The 26,771-nt window shown below is 41.1% G+C and overlaps 2 protein-coding genes across 3 annotated transcripts in view; one reads left to right on the forward strand and one right to left on the reverse strand.

Annotated features, from left to right (window-relative positions):
* The window catches only part of STX18 (syntaxin 18), a 68,895-nt gene extending 65,518 nt beyond the window's left edge, over window positions 1-3,377 (forward strand). For both annotated transcript variants that reach the window (XM_076335932.1, XM_076335933.1), the window contains exons 10-11: window positions 51-131; window positions 1,800-3,377. In XM_076335932.1, the coding sequence (XP_076192047.1) occupies window positions 51-131; window positions 1,800-1,895 (177 nt within the window). In that variant the 3' untranslated portion in view covers window positions 1,896-3,377. The remainder of the gene's footprint in view (window positions 1-50; window positions 132-1,799) is intronic.
* On the reverse strand, window positions 3,007-26,771 carry NSG1 (neuronal vesicle trafficking associated 1). Its single transcript, XM_076335934.1, has 5 exons — window positions 26,541-26,771; window positions 25,774-25,924; window positions 22,138-22,254; window positions 10,288-10,398; window positions 3,007-4,990 (listed from the first exon to the last, which is right to left on the reverse strand). Exons 2-5 carry the CDS (start codon window positions 25,900-25,902, stop codon window positions 4,790-4,792), a joined length of 558 nt encoding a protein of 185 aa, XP_076192049.1. The 5' UTR covers window positions 25,903-25,924; window positions 26,541-26,771; the 3' UTR covers window positions 3,007-4,789.

Consider the following 26,771-nt stretch of genomic DNA (forward strand, 5'->3'; position numbering starts at 1 on the left):
TGTTTTTTTCCTAAAATTCATCACTGTTTCTCAATTTTTTTTTTTAACAGGAGACTGATATTGACAATATCCATCAACTAGTTGTGGGTGCAACAGAGAATATCAAAGAAGGCAACGAAGACATAAGAGAGGTAATGTCTTTAAGTTGTGTTTTAAACTCAACTTGTTTCTCTTAACTTTCAGTTTTGCCCAAGTGTTGCTTTCAACAGCACGTACGAGCTCACCCAGGGTACAGGTGCAGCTGTGTTGGGGTGTCAGGGCATGATTTTGGAACGTTAAGGTTCTTAACAGTTCGCAGTGCTTGTCTCGCTAACTGATTTGAATAGCTATACAGGTCTGCAGAAATCTACTTGGCCTCACCTGTTTTTTGTTTAAGCACCTGTGAAGTTTATTTAAAAAAAAAAGGGGGGGGGGAATTGCAGACTAAGAATGAAAGATGGTGCTGAAATTGTTGAAACGAGTTAAATGCTGAGCATTAGCAGAAGAGTCTCTTTACCATGCTGAACGCATCTCACATGCTCCCAGTAAACAAGTCTATCCCATTGTCTGACTAATTAGAATGAAAGGATGTTTTCTTTCAGGAATTGAGATTTCGGTAAAAACAGAGTTCCTAAATTAGGCCACTGAGGAAATGGCTCAGTTCTTTTTTCTCCCTCCTGAAAGCACACAGAATGTGTAACTCAAGGATGAGTTATCTACTGCTCAGCTCTCCTGAAAAGTGCATCAAACGCACATGAGCAAGCGTAACTTAGGGACTTCAAATTTCTGATTTGGAACTTATTCCCACATTTCTTCAAGTAGAGTGGAATATCTGGAGTATTCTTTTCAGTAGCTGTCCAACAGGCATGGTGGTATGGCACATGGTGGGGAAGACGTTTGTTTTTTTAAAGAATTAAATTAATAGATTTAGTAATATTTAGCATACAGTAACTGCCTTTAAATTGGGATTCTTAAGCGCTTTAGATAGGACGCTTGGGGAGGGTACAGGGATGCCAGCCGACTGTCCCCGTGTTCATAGTTAGAGATCAGTATTCAACAGCATGGCATGAACTGAAGTTATTTTTGCTTCATTTTTCACATTTGTAGGTAGAACTAAGATTCCTAAACCACAATGAGAAACAGTAGAAAAAGGTGATAAATACAAGACTTCGTCACTCACGTTAACATTTGCATTGCATAAAAAAAAAAAATCTATTCCATGTGTAAATCTGAAAAATGAGAGAAAGAAACAGGTCCCCTGCTACATGCTGGTCTCAGTTTTGGGAAGGAGAATCCAAGAAAAAGACCAGCGATACCTGCTCCTTGCTCTACTTGTTCTGAGACTGAAATAAGTGATTGACAGTGCTAAATCAACCTCCAGCAATAGTTGGCAGGTTTTGGGTTGGTTGGGTTTTTTTTTTTTAGTCAGAAGATTTTATTAGAATGATGAAGGCCTGATTATTTCTAATCACAGAATTTCACTTTTGGAACTTAAAACTAACCTTTAAGCATGTACGTTTTGATGTCGTTCCTAATGTTTGGGGTATATTTCCACTGTGTGGGATCTTAGGGGGGTTTTTTTGTTGTGTTTTGGTTTTTTTAAATGACCAATTTTAAGATTTTTGAGAGAAACTTTAGTGTGATAAATCTAAAGAGATAAGCGAACCTGGCTTTTATTCACCTGAAATTAAAGGCAAGTTTTGCTTTTTCTCTTACGGGAGGGAAGAGCGACGCCACTAATGGTCATCTCGGGTTGGCACTGTTGAAATTCTACTGCGTGTTTACTGGTGATGGTAATGGAGATAACCTTTTCTCCACAGGCAATCAAAAACAATGCTGGATTTAGAGTATGGATCTTATTCTTCCTTGTGATGTGTTCGTTTTCCTTGCTTTTCCTGGACTGGTATGATAATTAATTAAAAATATAGTATTGTCTATATGCTTTGTTTGTAAAACTTCTGACATTTTTTTCAATGGAGCGGGGTATATGGCATACCTGTGTATTTTAGGCAGTTTTTCATACCGCTATGATGGAAGTATTTTCCAATGAATAAGCATGTGTATATATCCGTTAGTGCAGAGGGAGTGGCTAGCATTCATTTTAAATCCCTTTATCGAACGTAAAACCACACTTGATCCTGCGAAGAACATAGAAACCTTTGAAAGAGCTGGTAAGAAAGCTACAAGCTGGAGCACAGCTAAGAGAAGGAGGAAAAAAAGCGATAATGGTTTTATCAGTGTCACCCGCGCATCTGTGATGTTTAAAGTCCAGCTCCCAGTGTGCAGAGCAGATCAAGAGAAAATTCTTCCTGTGCAAAAGCGTCTACACTCTCTCAGGCTTTTATTTAATCATACCACTTCAGTACACAGCGATCATTTTGCACATGGACGACCTCTACTTCTGATCCTTTGAAACTACTCGAGTCAGAGATCAGGTTGATTTAATAGTAATAATAATGATAAGTCAACTAAAGAGCTTTACTTCTAGGTGAAAAGAGAGAATGCAACACAGACAGACGGTGCAGCGAAAGAGATGTTCTGCGATGTCAGAACAAAGCCAAAGGATAGATAGTATTAAAGCCAAACTCTTCAAAGTACTTAAATTGGGAGCAATTTGTTAACTAAAAAAAAAAAAAGTCTCAAAACCAACTGTAACTAAGAATCAGTAAACTCCCTCCTGTTAAATCAGAGGAAAAAATGGTTTTGACTTCAAGAAGCATAAGGGATCTGTTTCTCCTAGATCGTAAAGCTTAGTATTTTTTCAATGTTTATTGTTATGAGAGAAATAAGTTGTTTCTCATCAGTATTTACTTGAGCATTAAAGGTTTCTTTATTTTATTTTTATTGTCCTAAATTTAAGGGGAGGAGATGTATCATGAGTCATTTCTATGTAGGACAGTCTTGGGGAACAGATCTTTCCCTCTTGTAAAATCCGAATGTCCTCTGTAAATATGTTGATATCAAATGTGTGTTTTGCTAGCTCTCTTCTGAAATGTGTATTTCTATACATTATACGCAACAAGCAGCAGCATCCTTATTCTTTACTCTGCACAGAGTGAAAATGTCAAAAGTTACATATGAATTAATTACATTCAACGAAGCATATGCCTGTTAGAAAATGCAAACATGGTATGTTTGGAATATCTTAACATAAGCTTGGAATTTTTAAATGCAAAGAAAAATTTGGCACATCATTTATTGCTTTTTATGCACTCCACATACCCTACTGACTTAATAAAAAGCCTTCTACAGCTATGCTGTGTAATGCACATTTCATATCAAAACTAGAGAATTAAGTAATAATGGTTATTTTTACTGTATTGGTAAGAAAGGTGGTTGATAAAGCGTTTCTACTGGAGAAAAATAAAAGTAGTGCTGACCATGTTTGTTCTACTACAGATCTTGAGAAAGGCTGCTGTCTTCCCTTCGTTTTTGTATAGTCTTTACCAAAAAAAGGAACTTTTGACATGTCCACTACACCTTGTCCCATTCAAGTTACGTGAACAGAAAGGTCACTTGCTTGCCCAGATGCTTCACACACTTATTTTGTCTAACTGTTAAATTAATAAGATGTCTTTTTTGTAATATATTTAAGATTTATAATAAAAATGAAAACATGGTTTCACACAAAGAATAGATAAGTTTGTAATTACAATGGAACTTTAACGTGCATCCACAATACTATGTTCTTCTACATCTTTTCCCCTCCCAAGCCATACATAAACATTTCTACTCTTCACTGTTTCACACGTAGCCTTAAAACAGCCAGTTGTGTTATCTAGTACGCTATTGTTTCACTTATGATGCTCTGTGTTCTAAAAAGTACCAAACTGCAAACCATACATAAACTGAAAGGCCTTTCTAATTAATAAAAAGGGAAAATGTTAAGGTAATAAAAGAGAAAACTTAGAGACGTTACTCCCTCAGTTGTATCCACCGAATTACATAGTGGACTACATCTACTGTGAATAGGCTTTCTGCCTCTTAAGTATGATCAAAAGATGTCATTTCTCATTAGAACATCCTGAACTGTGTATTTTTTACACTATCCTCCACATCCATCACTAAAACTGTCTGTGTTTTTCCATAATGTCTATCTAGTTTGTGTTCCAGTGCACATCCTTATCAAGATGCTAAAGCCACAGTGGAAATGCAGTTAAATCCTGTCGACAGCAATAATAAAACATTGAGCATGCCATGTTGCAGAGAACTTCATTATCACTTACAAATAAATAACAGTAAAGAAAAACGTAAGAAAAGTGCTACCTGACAGTTTCTTTCTCCATACAAGTCGTTACATTATGCCCTTGACATCAATGCTGACTATCTTTCTTGCTTGAGCCAAAACTAAATATTAAATACAGCTTTCAGCTAAACAAGAGATCACTCTAGTTATGGCTGGGGTGTTTCAGTTTGCAAAATGACAGAGTAAAAAAATTAATAAATAAAGTATCAGTTCAGACAACAGAACACATGATTTATCTAAGGTCCAAGCCCTGAAAATCCAGTGAAGAAATCTGTCAGTATCCAATAAACTGCAAGAACATATCTAACATTGGATTTTTTTTAACATTGAAAATGGTGTCAAAGCTCTAAAGCAATGCTGATATGCACCTTGTTTTATGCCCATGAATGTTCTGCAGCAAGTTTTTGGTTTTTTTCTTTTTGCAAAGCGGTATCAGCAAACAGAAGCAATTGCACCATAAACATGAGTAACCTCTAAATTATCCATAATTATATTTAATGAAAAGTTCCTTAAAGTCCCTTAGTTACCTTCAAATGACATAGTGTTAATAATTAGCTTATCATACTAAGCTGATTTCTCAGCGGCTTCAGTCTCCTGTTCAGATAGTTTCTCTTCTGACAGTACTGTCATCCACGGGGACACTGAGCGCGTGATGGTTTGTTTGGCCAGATTGTAGTGGTTTATGACTGTGTAAAATTTCCCTCGAGCACTGGAGTCTTGTTCAGAGTAGTAGTTTTCCAACCCAGCTGGAATGCACTGATTATTCTGAAAAGAAAATCCATCACTTAGATTACAGATACGGTCCCATACACACCGAAAGTAGGTTAGTTTTTTTCTTTTCCGTTTAGTCTAAGCCAACGTTCACTTTCTGGGAGTCAAGATGCAACATACAGCAATTAACTACAGCGTTGTCCTACTGTGTTCAAAATGTTCTCCCCTGCAATCCTTAAACTACTCGTGCGTTTGCCAGGAAGACCAATCTGGGTTTATATGCCAGGATAATTAACACACAAGAAACCTGCTTGCCTAAAATTATTTTTAAAAGTACTCAATCTCTAGTTCCAGCTGTATTTTGCTGTTTTTTCCTCCCCGCCTTGTTCCAACTGTCTGGTCTACAATTACTCATGTCTGTTATCCTACTGTTAGATTAGCTTCAGGCACTTTAATACCGTGTTTTCAGGCTGAGGGACAAATTAATAGATATATTGGTGCCAAGGTATGAACAGTTTTATAGCCCAGTAAATAAGACACAGAGGGAAAACACTGTGGGTGGCCAAGCTTATGTGCAAGTGTGTACACACATACAAAATACTTCACTCTTGATTGTCAGAAAGATGTAGCCAACAGCAGGCTTTTAAAAAGCTATCTTTAGCTGTGGGACCATGTTATTTCATTTCCCAGAAGCGTAAGAGCACTACATAGAAGATGCTAGATGCTCAGAGCTTTTGAAAGTGAAATACCCGATTTAGAGAGAGAAATACTAAGCAGGATCCAAACTTTGCTGTCATCTTAAAAACCAAAGTGAATGTGCACCTGCAGTGCATTAGTCAGCAGGTATCATCTAGCAACCGTTCCAGTGATGACGCAGTAAAAGCCTACGAAGCAGCTAGTTGCGCTGAAGGAAAAAACGACTTAGACATATCCTGTGACCCCCCCCAGGTTTTGCTCCAGCAGGTCACAGGTCTCTCCGCAGGTCCTCTGCCATATCTGCCAGTCCAGGCAGTCTGGCCTGATACTTCAGAGTGTTGGGGCAGCCATCGGGGCAACTGAACCGACCCTCTAAAATAGAAGCTATGAGTAGCTGCAGCTTGAGGAAATATAAGTTTAATCATTTCTACTCTGACTGTTTTAAGAAGAAATAGGCTGTTTGGTCTTCCTGCTTCCAGCACCGGAAGACTAGAATTTGTAATACTACAGCACAGCAACTTTGAACTGCTACTGTTCTCATAGAACTTGGCAAATGAAACCTAATACTGGAAATCTCTGAGCACAAAAACACATGCAAAAATGTCACGGTTTTTAGGACCAGATGCTATCTCAAATGTGTCCACATTTACTTTTGGGTTGACTCTTGTCAAAAAAAAAAAAAAAATAAAAAGAGAAGTGGCATAAGCAAGCACCAGTAACAACAGTTTCAAATGGTTTAAATGGCAAAGCACAGAATGATTGCGGGAAAAATCCCACAGTCTTGGCTTAATATGAATTTTGCATCCTAAAAATGTTAGAGTGGAAAAAAGCATCAAAAGGTATGAAAGAAAAAAGCAAGACTCGCCAAAACAATAGGCCTACAGGTAGTCTTTCGAACCTGCCTGCCGCTGATGAATACAATCTTGTGGCAAATTTGACTGCTGAAAGAAGACTCGCTGTCACAAGACTAACAGTTCTCCCACGGAGTTAACACCTCATCGGTTCTAACCTGCTTGTGTGACAGAAGCCTCGACGTGTGTCAGACTCGCAACAGTGCTCAAAGTTGCCACATCCACCCAGGTTCGGTTTGTTTGTTATCTTTTGTTAACATAGCAGCCAGGGCGCATCTTCCCTCACAGTTTTGTTTGAAGTAGCACTACAAAGCAGACGGGATTTAAGCCCGGCTAAGCAGACACTTGTGCCTATTCAGCACTGTTTAAGTCAAGAGAGGTTTCCCCACGGTCATAATCACTGTATAGGTCAGCTGCAAGACCAGGACCTAGGTTTAACAAAAAAATAATCCAGGACAACTCTGGAGTAGAGCTCTTTGATATGCATGTTCACCTACATCAACCATGCCATCTTCTGGAAGTATTATCCATGCTTTATCTGGGATAACTGACACTACTTCTGATGTGATAAAATGACGAAGAAGTATGTAGACACAGACATCTTTGTAGTGATTATTTCACCCAGTCATGGGATGTAGTCACAGTTCTAAATATTTAAAATGGGGGAAGGAACACAATCCATTGATCTAATGAAATCTGCCAAGGAAATTCAAGCAAATATAATTATTAGTGCTGAACACAAGCCAAGGCTAAAAAAATGCCACAGAATCTTTTGTTGCTTTTAGAAGTGATTTGCTTTGTAACAGGCAAAAAAAAGACTCAGTAATGTTATTTTTTGTAGTCACAAACATGCACAACATCTGACAGAAGAGCCTAAAGAAACACACAGCAGAGTTTCCACCTTGACTGCATTTTTGCTCCTGGGATTTCATGCTTCTAGAAAAGACAGGAAAAACCTCCCCTTTACTCATTGCTCCCTGTGTACTGCCCAAGGACAGCTCCCTTTGCTTAGCTCCTAATCAAGGCAAGCCATGCAGCACTCGGGAGTGACCGAGCGATGGAAACTGGTGCCGATTCTTACCCTGCTGCTTGCCTGAGACCTTCAGCTTATGCAGGACATTTCTCTCCATCCTTTTTATTTGTTTCCATTGTTCCCAGGTGAGAGAAGTAATAAGGAAGGCCATGAGGAGAAATCTGGATGCTCCAGAGTGAGTTGCCAATCTCTTGTTTCTTTCACAACCCTTCTATTTCAGAAATGAGTTATGGGTTAAGGCCTTTGATGCCAGAGAAAATCCTGGTCTGTATCTGGCTGTATTAAGATGACTCCTTTTGTTCCTTTGACATAAAGACCCCAGTGGTATTCACTTATAAATAGTATCTCCTGTCACATTAACTTTGCTGGGTCAGTAATTCCAAACTTAATAGATGATGGTGTTGTCTTTAAAGCATTGAAGTTACTCTGTTGTACTGACCATGAGTCTGACCGAACACAGGTGCCTTGGCAACAAAAGCTAAAGGATAACAGATGCAGTATGGAGCATACCAAAGCCCTGGAGAAATTCCTCCAGGATGTAAGTGCACTCAGGTCTTTGAGGAGAACTCCGGTGAGTCTCGCCAACAGCCAGTAAGAGTGCTTCAGAGGACTGATCTGCACAACAGCAGTATTAGGGCTGCGTCAGAAAGCTTGAGCAAGCACAAATTTTGTGCTCAAGCAGTTTAAGATTGCTATACAAAGGAAAATAAGCACCTTTTCAAGCACACCTTCAAGCCCTGGATGTGCAGGACAGCAGAAAGGCTGAAAACACCGAAACCTTTGGAACTGCTCCATGTATGAGAGCATCAAAGCAGAGAAGAGTGAGTCTGACTCACAGCTGCGGTAGCTCAGCCTTTATGCAGAGATTCCCATGGTACCAGGCTTCCTGAGGCAGAAGACACCTTTGCCCTTAACCGGGAAAGCACCAGAGAATGTTGTTGAGTCCACCTGAAGCACAAAACCAGTCCACAGAGACATTGGTCACAAGGTGACAGACTTCTTCATCTCTCATAGGACATCTGTGCCAAGCTATGCCATGACGTATTATGGACCCTTCCAAAAAAGATGCAAAGGCAACACATACAAATTCATGTCAACACTGCTAGTTTCAGGCCTTGTGTCATTTGCTAACGTGTTTATCCTGTAAAACTCTTCAGAGTTACATGACCAAAGATGCTGTGTCTCCTGGCATTATGTCATCAAGCAGCTAGGAAACAGCCTCTGCAAAACCCAATGCTGGGAGAGTAATAGTAACGCAGCCCTGTGTACGTGCTGCACCTTAAAAACAACGCATGAGCTATGGGACGTTCTGCCCAACCTGTTTCAAACACAGGGCCCTAAGGAGAGAAACCCAACCAGACTCTGTTCACAGTGCAACTGAAATATAGCTAAGAAACTGTTCTCCCCTTAAATGTTTGCAACACTAGGAAGAAAAGACAAAAGAAGCCAGAAGACTGCAACTCAAAGGAAGGGACAACGTGGTATGAAAGGAAGCAGAAGCAGCAGACTGTTACTAGACTTATGACAGGAGCATGTAACTGGCCGTTCCTGTCAAGTCAGGATCACATCAAGATAGGCTCAGTAGGAACATACAGTCCAAATTGCTCAAAGCCAAGAGAAAGCTTAGGGAAAAAAGGCTATCGTCCCATGAGACAGGAGCACAGAGGAGTTTCAGTGCTTGTCTGAGACAAAACAAAAACACAACAGCAGAACCAAAAGCTGGATCTGAGTTACAGCCAAATACTCTAACCACAGTACCTCTTGCCCTTGAACCAAGGGAAAGCGGTAACCTAAAACTGAATGCTTGGAGCCAAGTTAATCCAGCAGGGCATCACTGATTTTAACTTTGGACTAGATTCTTGCAAGATATTTATGTGCCTGAAGTGACAGAATCAAAAGTCCTGAACAGGATCATCAAGGAATGCTGAGGCAGCCTTTCCTTCTTAAAGTCTTTTTAAGATCACAGTAGGTACTCATTTGATTCATTACGTGACTAAATATTCTTAAAAAATTAGAGGGAAGAATGCCATCGTCACTGCTACTTTTCTTATCTAATTACAGCCAAGTTCAACCCTGCTAAATTTACAACTGACAAATCAACGTTACCTTTCTGACTTTCAGCCCAGGTCATAGCTGAGGAGCCAGCACTACCATCTCACATGAATGAAGTGAGCCCCAGCCTCCCTTTTGGTTAGCACCAGTATTTTTTCCAATAAATGTGTTTTCCCTTTTTTGGCATCAGTTTTGGCCTGTGGCAGTAGGGCTCAGAGGTCACTGTTCTAGAACAAGAAGTTCTTTCTACAAAAATAACCCTAAGGTAACTCTGCTACTCTTAATGAGAACATCACTCTACTGTTTCTTTGACACACATTCCAGAGGAATTTTTTTTTCCTCCAGGTTTTATCATTCTCTTCTTTCCCAAGACACACGAATTTGGAGGAACATGCAACATTAAACCACATGACCCAATAAATGAGGGCTTTGTCCAGACAACTGCAGATGAAGTAGGTTTGGAGAACACTGGTGTTTGGACTTGTGCTGTATTTTCAATGTTTAAAGCATTAGCAAAATAACAACATTATGAAAATTGTGCAATAGTACATCCTCAATTATAAATTAAGCAGAAAGGAACATAGCAGGAAGCACAGTAACCTATGAAAACAAACACAAATTTCTATGCAATACAGCATGACTTAATCAAAGTTATGCAGAAAACAGCACAGAGAATATTGCATTCTCTCCTATTCTTCTAGAATGTGTATGCAATTTACCTTGAAAACAAATCCTTCTGGACAGGTATGATCATACTTGTAAACCTTGTAGACTACCAGAAATACAACACACGTTAAGAACGCAAGGGCAAAAAGGACCAGCACAGTTACCTGTAAAGAAAAATAAAACATGCTCATGTTAGTAATGCACTGCTTATTATATTGCTGTTTGTTACTACAGGCGGCAGAAGCCTGCTATGAATGCACTTTACAGTAAAATCAAGCAAAGGACACAAACAGCTACTTTATTATTGAGGGAGAACAAGGAAGTAGCACGTAAGTGCTTCTACCTCCCCCTTCTCGGAGAAGAAAGCGGATGATCTGGTCAGTGGCCCGTTGCCTCTGTACTGCAAGGCTTTTTTGGTTGCGTTTCTGTCCAGTGTACACATGAGGCCAGAAGGACACATCCAGGTAGCTGTTTTTTCAGTATTTGGATGATGTAAGTGTAAGTCTAGTTTATGTCAGCTAATAAGCATGTTTGTTTTCCCTGTGCCTGTCCAAGAATGGAGTCAGGTGACAGTAAGTTAGCACAGGTGTCATCCAGATAATACAAAGGTGACTCTAGCAGGGCAAGGAGAAAGTGATGTCTGCCCTCTCTTGTTAGGATGAGATTGTTGCACCTGCTATGAATGTATGGATAGTTACACCAGTAGTCTGCATGCTTGGTTGCTCAATGCTCCTTAATTTATAGGTTGAAACACTATTTCATCACACGGAGACTGTACAGGAGTAGCTCACTGCCAGATCCGTAAGGGAATACACCATGTTCAACACAGGGCTAGCTTCAAGGAGTTCTGTTGCACCTCTTTCCACAGTGCTCACAGAGAAGCCATTACAGACTGCATTACATGACACTGACTTTTCACCATGTCCTTAAGCACCTCTCTGGTCCTGAATTTGGTCTGGAGGAAAATCCATGACGCACCGTAAGCTGAACCTGAAATCAGTGTCAGTATCAAGCTAACCTTTCCCAGGAATAAATTCTGAGCAGACGGAGACCGGCAGCCTTTTAGGTGAGACGGGAGACACAATCACCTCTAGAATTACCTCGCCCATTGACAAGAGAAAGCAGAAGACTTTGGCCTAGCAGTTACACTGCAAAGCTCCCCAGTTCAGACCTGTTTTTGTGGAAAGTGTGAGCTGAGCAAATAGCATTCATTACGTGGGAGAGTGCCCCAGATGTGCAGATGTGTGTTTTTATTATTCTAAAGCTTCTACTGATAGACAAATTAGTAGCTCAAGGAGATGACAGAGTAAGAGTGGTTGAGATTTTTTTTGGGGGCAACTTAGAAAGAAGCCAGCATGTGCTACAGCATAAGAAATGGTAATAAACAGAAACAAACAAGATTATGTGATTAATTAATTAAAGCAAAGTATAGTATGATCTGAATTTTAAATGAAGACGAGTAAGCCAGCTATATACACCTCCTAGAAAGAGAACTTAGGCACATCAGGCTCAATTACGCAAACAAGAATAATCTGGTTATTTGAGAAAGCAACAAAAAAAACTGTAGCTTTGCCTTTTGGTAAAAAAAAACCACCACACACTCCCTTTATGATAAACCCCAGAACTAACAGGATTTGCAACACTGCAAACTGCGTGTGGCAGTGGGACTAATACATTGAAGGACTGAGATGAAGTTTTAGGGGACTTCTCATGCTGGGGAAGCAAACTTCACCATAGGCAGACAACAGCAAGTGCTAAATTTCCTGGCTGAAACAAGGTTGGGGAGTATCGTGTGCTGCTGAAGCCAAGGATTTTATAAGGATTTTTGATAGACAGAAAATAAGCAAAAAAAGGAGGGCTGGAGGAGAGGCAGGGAGAACTGCAGATCAGAGAGTAATTTAGCAGAAGAAATGTAGATATTAATGTAACAATGCCAATCGAAATGAGACATGGAGCAAAGGACCTTTCTGGTTAATAGCAGTATCTTCAGTTTCTCAGAACGGTCGCTGGATTACAAAAAGAAAAAAATCATATTCTTACCCTCCAAAACCCTCACACTGACATCAATTTTCAAATCCAATTAGTCTTTCCCCAAGTTTATTATTCGTTCACATACACAAAGGTTAACATGGATAGATCACTCTGTCTTTGCCAACCTCATATTTTCTGCTCACATATCCCATGTCTCAGTATGTCCTCTGTATGGCCTCTCCCTTTTTTCTTCTGCGGTTGCTGGGGCCCCTTCCCATGTTTCCCCAGCTATCCCACCCACACACATGTACAAGGCCCTTCACCCTCTGGCTTGGCCCAAACCTTGCATCCCATCTTCCAGTGTTTTCCCCTTCCCACAACTCTAACGAGCTTTATTCTCTATTCTTCTCCCAAAATTCTCCTTGCATTCCAGGCTCTAGAAAAACTGACCTTTCTCCCCTAAATTTGCAGTTCCCACTTAGGGCTCCTTGTCCTACCTCCCTACTGCCTTGCTGGTATCTCTAAGTCGCACACACTGCCTGTGTCACGCTGTACCCGTACGCAGATACGGCCACCAGGCCAAGGGGCCCTAACCATGCCCAGGCCCCAAAGCAGGTCCACAGCCCTGTCTGCCTGTGGGGCCATGAGCCCAAGGCCTTCTTCCCCCGCTGAGCTCCAGCTGCTGCTGGGCAGCACAGGAAGATGAGGAACCAGGAAGGAGGGAGCACTCCTCACGCAGCCCAGCAGCTCTACAACACACACGTGGCCCGGTCCAAGTTCCAGGTTTTGGGTCATTCACTTCCCACTGACTCCAAGTGTATGTTATACCGTTCCTGTTGCTCTGACAGTCACTGCTCTTTCCCGTAGAGAAGAAATGGAAAAGAGAGACTAGAAAGTGGGGACAGAAAAGATAAAATCCAGATAGGATTATTGCTGAGGCTTCCCATGCCCTACAAGATATATTCCACACAGCCTGCAAGAAAGGCTGCTCTCTCTAGGAGCACAGGCCTCTGACATGGGTCACAGACACCAAGCAGAACAATTGCTATGGTATGGATCAATTCAGCTTGCATTTGTCTCCTCCACAGATAGGAGTAAACAATTTAAAATGCTTTGAAAAATATTCTCAAATCTCAAAGCATTTTAACCATATTCCCTGGCCATCCTACTAGCAAGGAATAGTAGAATTATAACATTATTTCCCAGTCTTAACCATTTTGACATACAGATGAGGCCTCAGGAACATACTGTAAAGCTAACAAGCTTTTTTACTTTGTAGTTGAGACCAAATATTAGACAATAGAAAAATATTTGTATTTCCACAATCACTGCAGAATCACTCTCTCCGAGGCTCTGAAACTGTTTTGGCAAGTCATTATGCTTTTTGAAAGAGGTCAAAAGCCCAGTGTTGTGCAGACTGCTGGAGCCTGGCAAGTTGCAGAGCCACAGCCTCAGGGCTGATTTGCTGAGACATGGAGCATTTACCTGTTTCACCGACCTACGCGGAGCTGTGAGTTCTCACTGCTCGTACCAGTCACATCCAGCATGGTTCTTCCATTGCCACACAGTAAGCCACTGGGAAGAGCTCTCAGGGCTCCTGGTTCATAATTCTCATGGAATCTTTCTCTCTCACTTACTGTATTTCCTAATGTTATTAATTTTGGTATTAACATGTAAATTTTTACTCTCATTATCTCCAATAATTTGCAATCACACTCCATTTGCAAATCCCTAATTAAGTAAGCTCTTGTCTCCTTCCTATTAGAAGAGATGCTCCCTTCTCTTACCATCCTTCCGGATACGAGTAACTTCTATTTAAGTAAAGGACAGTCGCACATGCAAACAACAAAGATGGAAAGAAATCCATCACTGGATTCCAAGGTGATCCCAATCACCTGTTAATCCAATCCACTTCTCCTTTATAAGCTGAAAATCCTTCTCTTCCTTCTAACAGCTATTTTCCTTCACTCTCATAATAACCCACCACCAATGGTCCACAATTGTCACACCCCCAGGTTCACTTCTGAACCTGAGACAGTCAGCTTCTCTCCCCTGCCAGTAACACAGTATGACCTTACCTCCCTGCCTCACCTTCTGAGCCATCTCCTCCTAGATGCCTTTCAGAAACAGAAGCACAGAAAGAGGGAAGGCAACAAGCTGCTCTTTAGACCACAAGTGCTACCAAAGCTGTCATTTTATTGCTTTCTTCCACAGCAACTTTGCACACTCATTATAAACTAAAGGAAAGTTATTCTCTTCTTCCTACTGGGGCACTAGCAGCAACTTACTCTCTTCCTCTGTTCAAGGTAGGAGAGGATGCAATGCGTGAGCAAGGACCACTCCCTCTCCTAGAAGGAAATCTTGAATCTCTTCTTGTGGTAACCAGTTGGCTGAGTGCAGGATCCCACAGAGTGGGAGCAGGAGTCTTTTGAATTACTACAATCAATTCACTGCCATGTATATCCTGCAGAACTCCAAGGTGCCTGTCACACCACACAAGTGATGGGCTTTTAAAATACTTTTTATGAAATAACTACAAGATAGCACAAACAACCATTTCTTTTAACTAGGAACTCAAAGTGTGGTTTTGTTTTCATCTTGAGAGTGTCCTTTAAAGTTGGTTTTAAGGGGATCTGGCAGCAAAATGAAGTGAACAGAAAAGACGACAAGGTATTATGTATGTGGCAGATTTTTTAATAGATTATAAGTGAAGAGCAGAAGAAGGACAACGTCTAGCCAGAAGCCATTACAGTAATCAAAATGAGAGATGACTAATGAATGAAATAAGTGTACCCACAGCAAAAAAAACCCTGTCTTCAGTCTCTGTAAGCATTTAGCCGAAAAAATTAAACTCACCAGATTTGACAACTACACTAACATGTAAACAGCTCATGATAAAGCCTTACCATCAAGATCTGCTAGATCTTCCCAATCAGTCCATCCTACTTTGCTACAGCTGCAAAACACTGCAAGCTGTATTTTTTCTGCCTGGCTACTGCAGTCTCCGTCCTCACTTCGCTAACATTTCTTGCACTCCCTTTTTAATCAGGCTAGAATATTACGGCAGAATTCATCAATTATAGAATCATAGAATAGTTTGGGTTGGAAGGGGCCTTTAAAGGTCATCTAGTCCAACCCCCCTGCCATGGGCAGGGACATCTTCAACTAAATCAGGTTGCTCAGAGCCCCGTCCAACCTGACCTTGAAGGTTTCCAGGGATGGGGCATCCACCACCTCTCTGGGCAACCTGTGCCAGTGTTTCACCACCCTCAGCGTAAAAAGTGTCTTCCTTATATCTAGTCTAAATCTACCCCCCTTTAGTTTAAAGCCATTCCCCCTTGTCCTGTTGCAACAGGCCCTGCTAATTGCACCACTGTGCCTGCTTCTCTTCACAGCCTCTCCTGGCTCCTGTCCCTTTCTGAACAAATTACAAGCCATGTTTCAAGGCATGCAGAAGTCCGCCCCTTTTGCTCCTCTTAGCTCTATCTCCTTCCATTTTGCCTGTATCCCACTGTCCCGCTAAAGCCTGCATGCCATCTGTTTTCCCTCTGCCTTCACCCCCACCTTTCTCATCATGCCTCCTTCCTCTTGCCTAAAATTCTTTCATTAACCCACTCTTACTGTGCTGGTTTGCACTGCCTTCCTTCATGCTTTTCCTTCTATCACGCACCTTTCAGCATACAAACCCACCTAGAAGCATTCGTGTTATTACGAGAAGTGGAACTATGGTGGAACTAACAAGACAGGCAGTAATTTTCACTGCTCAATCACTGGCACTTGGTCACATCTCATCTCTGTTCTACATCTATGCATTATCTATTTCAATTGCAGCCTCTTGGGAACACAAGTTTCATTTCTGCTTTGCCTGTAAAGTGCTAGGCACAGACTTGGCGCTAGCACCAAACAAAAAGAGTGAAGACATACATTTATAGAGCCCCTTTCATCTGAAGTGATTTACAACCAATTATATGCTTTGCTCACCAGTGAAATGCAAAGCCCTCTGGGATGAAATACAGCAACACTGTACAACCATTTAGGACAGAAAATTAAGATTATTGCTATCCAATTTAAACTACAAGAGAATTTTAGGCAGGCAGACTGTAATTACAATAGATTGTGTCTGGCTGCATCCCACAGACTAAAATTCGTAAAACACCACATTGACTTCCCTGCAAATGGCTGTGACCTCCATTTCACCTCTCTCCACTAAAATCCTGCATCTCCAGCTGCACAATGCCCTCTACTAGCGTGTTAGAGAACACTGAAATCGGCTCTCTACTTCCCCTAACATTCCTGCTTTTCCAAAATTATATTCTTGTTTGCTATTACCTGGGCCTGTCCCTAGAAGTTTACACAAAAGATGCGTCTGAAACAACACACTTAAGGAATAAGAAAAGTTCAATTTGAAGTAAATGGCAACATGAAAGAAAAAAAAAGAACATTGACATCTATACATGCAACATTTGACTCGTATTCATTTACAGAGCAATCCAAATCATACAGAACAACTTGGTACAATTTCCCATACTTGCTATGGGAATATACATACATATACGAGATGACCTGTGACTCAAAAGACAACCATGTGTCATTTCAGGAGAGTATTTCTAACATCACGTCATGTTTAGCTATATGACTGTTATCTATCTATTAAACTCAACTTCTTCACCAGAACATTCCCATCAAACCTTTGTGCTCAAAGAGGATGATAGTCTGTACAAAAAAGGCAGGAGAAATCAAAAGACTGTCCTTCTCAAAGATGACAAAGAGGAAGAGAGAACTGGCTTGGATGCTTACCTGGAGATGACTGGGAGTAGCAGCAAGAAAGGCAGATAGATTCATGAAGGGCAGTAACTGAAAAGAAGCTACAGACCCAGTGCTTATTAACAGCGACAGTGCAAAACAGAACCAGCCTGCAAGGGAGTCAATTAGTGAAACCTGAGGGAAATACTGTTAGACAAAAACAGGTTAACAAGGCAGTGGCCTTGAGAGTCTAGCACTGTGGCTTAACACAGCTGTTCATGACCGTGTACTCATCATCTTCCATCACACGGCACCATGCATTAGTTTCTTAACTACAGAGATCTGAGGAAGCAGTTCAAGAAACTCTGTGGCCCTGAGATAAGAACCTTGTTACCTTCCCAGACAAACCCAGAAGATATTAACTGAGGCCAGGAGAAAGGTTGGAAAAGGTTACTACAGAAGAAGAAAGGCTATGTAAGTGTTACATCTGGAGGGACACAAAACATCATCTGTGTCACCAGTGTCTCTGCTTCTGCTCCAAGAAAAGGATTTCTAATGGATACAATGGCAGAGGACCCCTGACTTAGAGCAGGGGAGCTGCTGTTAGGCATCCACTTTACTTAAATCTTCCAGCTCTGACTGTAAAAAAAATCCTTTCAGCCAAAAATTTAGCAGGAGGATTGTCAATATCGTATCAGGGAATTATCAAACACTTAAGAAAAATGCAAAACCGACAGTTGCCATGCAGTGCCTTTACTTACATCAATTGTTTTAAAATAGCAGTTACATTGAAAGAAGAATTTCCTTTATTTTTCTTGCTTGAAGTAATAAAGGAAAAATTCAAAGCCTGCCAAATGCTTATATTTGTGAGCAACTTTAATCCTGTGAGTAGTTCTACTGAAGAAAACAGAACTACGCGTGGCAGTAAGTACCTGTCACTGTCCAGCACTGAGAGACACAGAATACACTTAAGGAAGTGATATCCCGTATAGGCATCAGCTGACATCTCATGCACCTAACAGACTTTTTAAGTGGGAGCAAAGAGCTACTCAACACAGAGTAATCACACAGAAATCAATAGAGAAATATTTTCCTTGTCTGTGATTATTTTTGCAGCAATAATCATCATCGGTATTACTAAGAACAACAGGTAAAAAAGTCTTGAGGCAGAAACATGTTTTAAAGGATGCCCCCTTAAGACAGATCAAAAATGGAGTATTTACATATGTTACATACGTTTTTCAGTCTTAAAATGACCAGGCAAAACTGCGAGAACTGATTTTGAAAGGAAGTCTCGATTCTTCTTCCATAACCTCATGCAGACATTTCAGTAACTGCTTGCTACATGATAGTACATGGCTTGTACCATATGGTCTTACCACAGAAAAAAGCTTGAGGCTTTGGCTCCGCAGTTAGATATATGTAGAGATGTCAAAGATAAAGTCCAAAGAATTGAATTGCCTTTGAACAGAACCAAATGGTTTAAGGCATACCACAGCTTGGGTTTATTTAAGGGCTTGAAATTTATTGGGAAACCTAAGTGTTTGCTTTCAAAATAGTTCTGAATGTTCTTTATTCAGATTTCTCCAAAGACACAAAAAAATCTCATGCTTTGATACAACAGACTTTTTTTTTAAAATTGGTGTGTTTGTGCACAATTGTCAATTGTAGCCCAGTTCAATGGGTGCCAGAACAGACATCCCACTACAAAATCCAACTGGAGTTTGTAAAAACGCTGCTTTGTCAATGGGGGAGGCAAAGGTTTGGCCTTGGGTAACTGATACCATCAATTTTCTCCTGCAATAGCTTCCTCCAGTGTCCTGATTCGTAAGGCTCCTTTGAAATGACATTTCCAGTCTTGTTGTGTTATTCTGTATAGCAGACAATTTACAGGAGAGAAAAATCTGCCTCATTCCAAGTTGCTTTCCAGACGTGAAGGACCAACTCCCCACATTAGCCTACACTGTTAAAAGAACAAAAGCAAGACTTCTATTTCTCAACGAAAAATAATCTTCAGTGAAAAATCACATCTTCCTTGGTGTGGTTAGTGCCATAAAACTAAATTAAGACAACAGGGTTCTCGGAATCATAAAGTCTTCACATTCTTCTGACAGATTCTGATTTGAATTCAGAATGTGGCTTCATACACGAAAATTATACTTGCAGTTTTCTTTGTAAACATTCTCAGCTCTGTTGTAATAACTGTGGTAATGTGGATTGAATGCAGAAAATCCATTTTATGATTCCTTATTCACCCAGCTGCTAAAACACTAAATGATCTACATGACATATACACATGCCGGAGTTGCTTCATTTGTTATAATGTATAATTTCTCAAGAAGAACAGCTTTAGATGATCTGCACTGCTGAATCCCAAAAATGCAATCTGCTTTGTCTTTATTTAAGAAGTACATCTTAGAATACATGTGTGAATTATTTGTAAATATGACTGACTTTCTTTATTTTTAGCACAACATTTGGGCTGTGTCTTGTGGCAAGCTTATGCATCGGTGATGTACAATATTAAAGTCATTAAAATGGCATCTGAAGCTTTTTTCATGAACACAAGCCAAAATCAATATCCTACCAGTTAAATAATGCATTTCATAATTATAGCAAATATTTAATTTTCAAACAAATATCCTTTTGCTCTCTCAGAATCAACAGCAGCAGTTAACATGATGGTTCACAATTAATAAGGACCCAGGAGAAAACCTCACACATTGGTACTTTTCATCTACATATTTATAAAATGTCATAAATTATTCATGTAATATTTACTACTGGGAGTGGTGAATATGACAATCATCCCTGCTGGAGAACCAGTCAGTTCTCTTTAAAATGTTGCAAGCAGCATAATTCAATTCCAAAATTGTTATACAGAGATTAAGGGACATTTTTAGGACCTGAATATTCTGCATTAAACTATTGTTTTCAATTAATTGAACCACAATTTTCCTAACTAATCAACCCCCACACTCTTCTTTAGAAGCCTAGACTTACAGCCACAGTGTGAATCACCCTACAATTCCCAAGAGATAGCAAATCTTACTGAAACCTCTCTCTGATGCAGTAGTTACCTAGCAGCAAAACCTAGCAACCCTGTAGTATGAGATTAATCCCAGAGTGATCATCATCAAGTAGTATCTAAAAGACATTTTATTTAAGTATGCCATCCAAAGATATATAAAAATGCAATGAAAAATGCTCAGGCTTCTAACTGTTCAGCTATACAAATTAGAAAAGACTACCCAACAGCATGACAAGCTATTTATTTGTTGTTCAGCGAGGTCTCTTTTGCTCAGCTCTCCCAACAAAGACAGAAAGAACTCAGATCTACAGAGAGATGCGCAAAACATTCAGATGCAACTAAGATATTCAAAACCCTTCCTTACCTAGAATTTAATGTTCAAGCAATGAAATCCCTTAGTCCCTACAGCTAGTGGGTTAAGTGCAAATTCCTCAGCCATAGGTTCTGCTCAGTTGCTTGGAACCAAAGTCCTAGCAGGGTACTCAAACTAAACACTTTCTCCCCTTTCTCTTCTACAACGTAGTAAGCATTTTCAGATCACCTTAGTGTGACCAGGACACGCACAAAAGACAGGCAAACATAGGTCCTCCTTGTTCTGAGCTGTCCATTTGCATCTTACCCAACAATATAGTGTGCAACAACCCTCACCCGAGAGGAAGGGGATTACTCTCAAGGACTGGTACTATGGTGCCAGGAGGAGAAAGAGAGAACGTTAGTCAGAATGTAGCATTTTCCCTGAGGGATGGGATGTCCTTGCTCCAAATCAGGGAATAGAAAAACTGGAACTAGGTTTCTTACCTCCTTAGTAACCCTGCCACACCCCATAATATCTCTTATTAGCTATCTGGGGTGGTTCCTCACACAGCTTACTGGGAACTTATATGCTTCACCGTATGGCTAAAGACTCCACTGGGTGACCTGCACTTAAAACATTTGTCCGGGCAACACTCTGCAAAGTTCTTCTGCAAGTGTAGCTCAAAGCCATCTAACCCCTCCTTGAGCCTTCACTTTGTTTGTTTAGCACGCTCCGATTCCACAGAGAGCTGTATATACGCTTCTAAGGTAGGCTTGGGCCTGGGTAGCTTTTAGAACCACTGGTCAGGCACAGCTCCTGTGTTTTATTTTTCAAATTACAGAACTAGAATCTTTGAGTGTGCCCTAAAACTCCTATCATGCAAACAGAAGTTAGAAGTGTGCAATATAAAGAGAATCTACGTCTTTACTGAAACTCTGTATTTTTCCCTCATACTAAACGTTAGGCTTTCCAAATGTATTTGTACTTGTGCACTGACCAGTGTGGTTGCCTACTGTTTAAAAATGCTTTGGCATCCTTGGGTAAGATGACAAATTAACAGCACTGAAAAGCTGTAGTCTTCCTTTGTTAAGAGAATAGGTAGGAAAGCATGAGCTGAAGCGCCAACATTCCTGCTTTGCTTTACTTACACAGAGCAAGAAAACCTATCCTCCAGTAAGAAGGGGAAAAGGTAATTCAATCCTTGCACCAGTTAAGCTCTCAGCTTTCCTCTGGGACTACTAAAGGGAGTAATAAGGGTGTGGACACTAAAGAGTAAATCTGAGTCAGATTCTTGCTGAACTGGCATCTGCCAGTAACAGTCGTCACCAAGCTGTAAGATACAATTGGACCAGGAAAACTAATAGCAAAGAGCTCTGGTATACATCCCTGAGCTGCCAAGTCCTACATTTTAACTATAAAAAAAACACATAATGGACTATGACAGTGTTTTAAGAGAATGGTTTGGCCACAGTGAAAAATAGTAAGCCAGAAAGAAAACAAATACTTTTGTGGTTCTTGTCCTTCAACACTAATGGGAGCTTTATCCATGCCATGAGAGCTACCTGCGTGCAGCCCACATACAACCTGGCCAGCCACGTTCTGAAACCCGCACACTGACAGAAGTGCCTTCTGAATTAATCTGCCAGTGAAGGATTACAAGCAATAATGCTGCAAGATTTGCTTTTGCTTCTAATTGCTAAATACTGAACTATTGTAACAATGAATTTATTTTTCTCATGTCCAGCTATACCCACAACAGCCATTCTGTTAGTTATAGCCAGTTGTGACTATGATCAGCGATTGATTTTAAGCACTTCTATGAACACAACTGAGTCATTAACATCTTCAGATAGCACTGCTTACCTTAAACCTTTCTGAAACCCCTTCAGTGATGCTGATTGTGAATTCAGCTATTTTAGGAGTACGGAATTTTCCCTTCTTGCGATCAGGTTCATATTCTGTTTTCGTTTTAACCACAACCTTTAAAAAAAAAAAAAAATCAAAAAACTGTCAGCTGAAACTAGCCACAGGAATCTTATTTATTCATTAATTCTTCTTTTACCTGCTTACAAGCACTTCTAGCACAATGGGTTTTTTTGGCTTTTTTACCCCCACTTTGTGTAATTCTTCTTTGGAAGCTGTAAGCTGTTAGTTATTTTTTCCTGTCATAGCAATCATCAACAAAATTATCTCTCAAAGTAGTTTTGGTGGACTTGTTATGCAACAATTTCGTAAACATTCAATTTTTTCAGCTGTGGTGGTACTGTGCTGCTAAACTAGGCAAGCATCTACTTAGTTCAACTCCAAATCATGAAGCTTCCCACTTTGTATAGTTTGAAAATAGCCACCTCCACTTGCTTCAGGAGATTCCATTAGTGGGATTTCAAACTGGAGACCAATAGGATGAGACGACTATTGAAGAGTGCCCATGGAAATCTAGCAGATGATGATGCTGCCAGTAGCCATGGTCTTTGATGGCAGGATTTTGAGTTTAAAAGTGAAATGACCCATCAAGTTGCTATTCACTATGTGCTAGACTATAGCTCTTGGCACTCTTATTTGTAACATCTAACTTTTGAATTATCAGCTGCAAGCAGCAAGATGCACACAAACCCTTGTGTTAATGAGATTTATTGAAACACCCAAGGCTCTTTAACTTCAGTTTATTCCTTGCTATGAGCTATTGCCCCAAGTTACACAATTTAGCACCTTACCTGTATTCCTAAAATATTCATTACGTCAGTCATATCTCTAGTGCTCTCCCAGGCATTCTAATTGTACAAGATTTTCACATACCTAACCTATTTGCCTCATTTTTGTCTTCTACAATTTTTCAGGATCTCTTTCAAAGTATCACTCTCAAGGTAGAGTGCAGTTTATTGTACTGATGGCACTAGTTAGATTTGCTCAATTTTCTCTGTTGTTCCAAAGACTAAACATCTAGACCCTCTGAGATTTTTAGAACCAGATTCTATCTTTAGAGCAGCCCATGGTATCAATAGCAACTACATTATTCTGAAAGTAAGACTGTGACACTCGCAGGTAGCCAGGTACTGAAATTAAAGCTTTGGGTTCCCCTCTCCTCACTTCCCTGAAATGGTATCCAGGATGTTTAACTGTACCTAGACTCAGTACCACAAAGCTTATTAGACACTTTTACAGCATTATACACACACGTGCAGGACATAGGTAGTTTCTGAAACTATTTCAGCTATAATTAATAAGATAACAATCATAACTATGTAACTTTATGATTGCTCAACAGCATCACGGAAGTAAACCGTCTGAAGATTTTCGGAATGTTTTTTAACATTTTACTTCCCTTCCTCCCCCTTTATGTTGCATAAGCTCAGGCAACTCAAATCACATTCAGCTGACACTGAACATACAGTTCTATCTGCTTGGTTATGTAATTTCTTTTGTTTAACATACCTAAATATGAATTTAAATCAGTTCATCCCTTTAATTTAGAAGCTGTCAAAATCATCAAATTCTCAGTGCTGTAGTCACTACCGTTCAAGAAGTTATGCTTCACTGTCATACTGGAGCCTTGTAAGTGAATAATAAGCATAGATATATTAAGTAGGTACTCCTATTCATTATACATGAGTGTCCTCACACTTCAGAATTTCATCTGTGTGTCAATCTTGACCTAATGCTGTTTCTTTTTTTCACAGCAGTTGCTCTACTACTGCCTTGGAGTCTGCAGCAACCAGTAAAGACACACTGACATGACCAACCAGACAGTTACAGAAGGAAACCAGAAGGACCAATAAATACACGTTTTTATTTTTCCCCCTCTATGTTTGCAAAAGGAAAGGAAAGGAAAGGAAAGCTAATATACAAATAGACAGTGGAAAGAGTAGAAGAGCCAATCAAATATTCCTTTATTTAAGCTTCTAGGCTAGTTATACATTTGCTTTCATTCAAGGCAAACGCTGTGAAGGTGGGAGGAGTTCTGCCCCATTCTAGTAGGAGCAATCAGGCTGACACAGAACCTCCTGGGTTCACTACAGAGCCTCCACTCAGGTTAAACCTATTACCATACAGATCCCTAGTTCAGACTTCTGCTTAGCAGTGCAGCAACATAACTAACTCCTTTGGACGTTGGTCCTTGGTTATATCCAGTCACCAGTTGGCAGGCGTATCAGACACAGTAAGACTTAACTTGTTTTAAAGCCTTAGGGTGCAATTTTGTCCTCAGTTACAAGATTTACACCCATGTAACTGAGGGCAGAAAATGGACCCTCAGGCTCTCTAACAGCTGTTATGGCTTACTGCATTTATGCCTGCCAACCGGTTACCACACACAACACTGAACAATGTTGATAGCAATTCAAATGGAGATCACAAATTTATTTGTATTGCCTACAAGCAACGCTCTACCGAGGCAAATTTCACAAGCTAAAATTCTTTACCCTAAGATAAGATTATGTGAATTTTTTTGAGCTATGAGGAACATAGAGCTATCAGTTTATCTAGAAGTAGAATTGAGCTCGTGGAGGAAACAATGCCAAAAATAAAAATCAGCACAAAGATATTACTGACCATTTCCCAGTTAAATTTTGTATGTTTCAAAGACCACAAAGCTTTTTTGCCAGATGCATAGGTGAGAAATGTGCAAGTAAGTATCCTACTAAAATAGGATACTGAAAAACAAGATACTGAAATATCTGAAAAAGTATCCTACTACTGTATGCCTTACCTGTAGTAACACTTACTAAATTCTTTATTGTGAGGAGAATAAACTTATTTACAGGCTATCACATCACCTTCCTAACTACTTAAAATTAAATCTTTAGTAATCAAGCCATATAATGAGGAATACAGGATGCACACTTCCCTTCCAACCTGTGAGCAGCACGTTGGACTGCTCCCTTCCAGCTACAGAGCATCTGAATCACCTATTTGCAGGGTTTTGAACCAAGTAAGTTGCCAAGGAGAAAACTCAGGGGCCTGTTCTCATGTCATTATTTCAGCTTGTCTGGGGCCAGCATTAATTTCCTACTGAAGCACAGAAGGAATACGGAAGTTCTTTCTCTCTGTGGCCAGTCTGCCCATGTACATCTTGCAGAGACATAAAGCAGTGCTTTATCCCCCCATTAGGGGGGCTTTTTCTAGACAGAGAAAATTCATGTCGTTCACAGAGAACACACAGTACCTTCCAGATGCAAAAAAGAAAGATACAGACTAGGAAGGGCTATAACAATACAGCATAGAGACACCTGCATTTTTATGTTTATATATTTCATACAGCAGCACTGAAATCTATATATGCTTATTGCTAACATTTCCCACTGCTTTTTAATGCAAATCACTACTACTGGGTTTTCACTAGCTTAACGGTTAGGTTTCTTTCCCCAGAGGGAACTAGCATGCCTTAAAACACTCCGTAGTTCTTGACATTTCTAAGCTGCTCCTTACACATAACCTATTCTTTTGTTGTTTGCCTGAGATTTGGGTGTGATTCTCCAGGGTGGAAACTAAAGCCTACTGTACCTTATCAGGAGGTGGGAACTGGAGCTGATTGACATCCAGGGGTGTGATCAGGGGGATGGTGTCAAATCCATCCTCCAAAAGGGGCTGCTTTGTGCTCTTCTCGCTGAAATTATTCCCCAATTTCACCATTCTTCCAGGATAGAGGGATTTTCTGCTGGCACACACGGGCACACACGCAGAGAAATGCAAAATGTCAGAAACTCGGGATGCACCACACCTTTCCCCAGCCCCTGGGGAACCCGAAATATCTTATGGGGAAAAAAAAAAAAAAAAATTTACACGTTGGTCGCTGTGACTCGGTTACATTTTGGCGTTTTAGGAAGCAAGAACGATGGCCAGCGCTTTTATTGTCAAAGTTAAAAAAAAAAAACCCCACCAAAAAACCAAAAGCACCCCCAATCCCCGACATGTTAGCCTGATCCGAGTGATGACTTCCCTCACGGCACCGGTGCGGCATCGCCCCTCAGCCCGCGGGGTCGGCAGGGCTCCGGTGCTGGCCCCCGCCCCGTCCCCACCGCCGCATCTCCCCGCCCGCCCAGCCCCGGCTCCCCTTGCTGCCTGCCCCCCGGAGCGGGGCCGTGCCCGGAGGGCACCCCCGCGCCCTTCTCCCGCCGCGCCCCGCCATGGCGCTCCCCGGCCTCCCCTCACGGGGGGCATGGGCAACGGCCCCCGGCGGGCTGGCGGGCGGCGCCGCCGCCACTCACTGCCGCGGCTCCCGGCCCTTCCGCAGGGACGGCGAGGTGTGAGGCAGCGGTCCCGCCACTCACCGCCGCGGCTCCCGGCCCTTCCTCGGGGAGCGGCGAGGCGTCGTTCCGCCGCGGCCCGCGCAGCAATGGCGGAGCGGGGGGCGAGGCGGCGGCTCTCCCTCCGTGGGGTGACTCTGGGCGGCCGCAACGCCTGGGCCGTGACGCAGCCGCCGCCTGGCTGAGGGCAGCTCTGGAGCAGCAGCACAAAGGGGCCCCGCGGGGATGAGGCGGGCGGCTCCCCCCAGCCGGCGA

Source organism: Aptenodytes patagonicus, chromosome 4, assembly GCF_965638725.1.
Source record: "Aptenodytes patagonicus chromosome 4, bAptPat1.pri.cur, whole genome shotgun sequence".
NCBI lineage: Eukaryota > Metazoa > Chordata > Aves > Sphenisciformes > Spheniscidae > Aptenodytes > Aptenodytes patagonicus.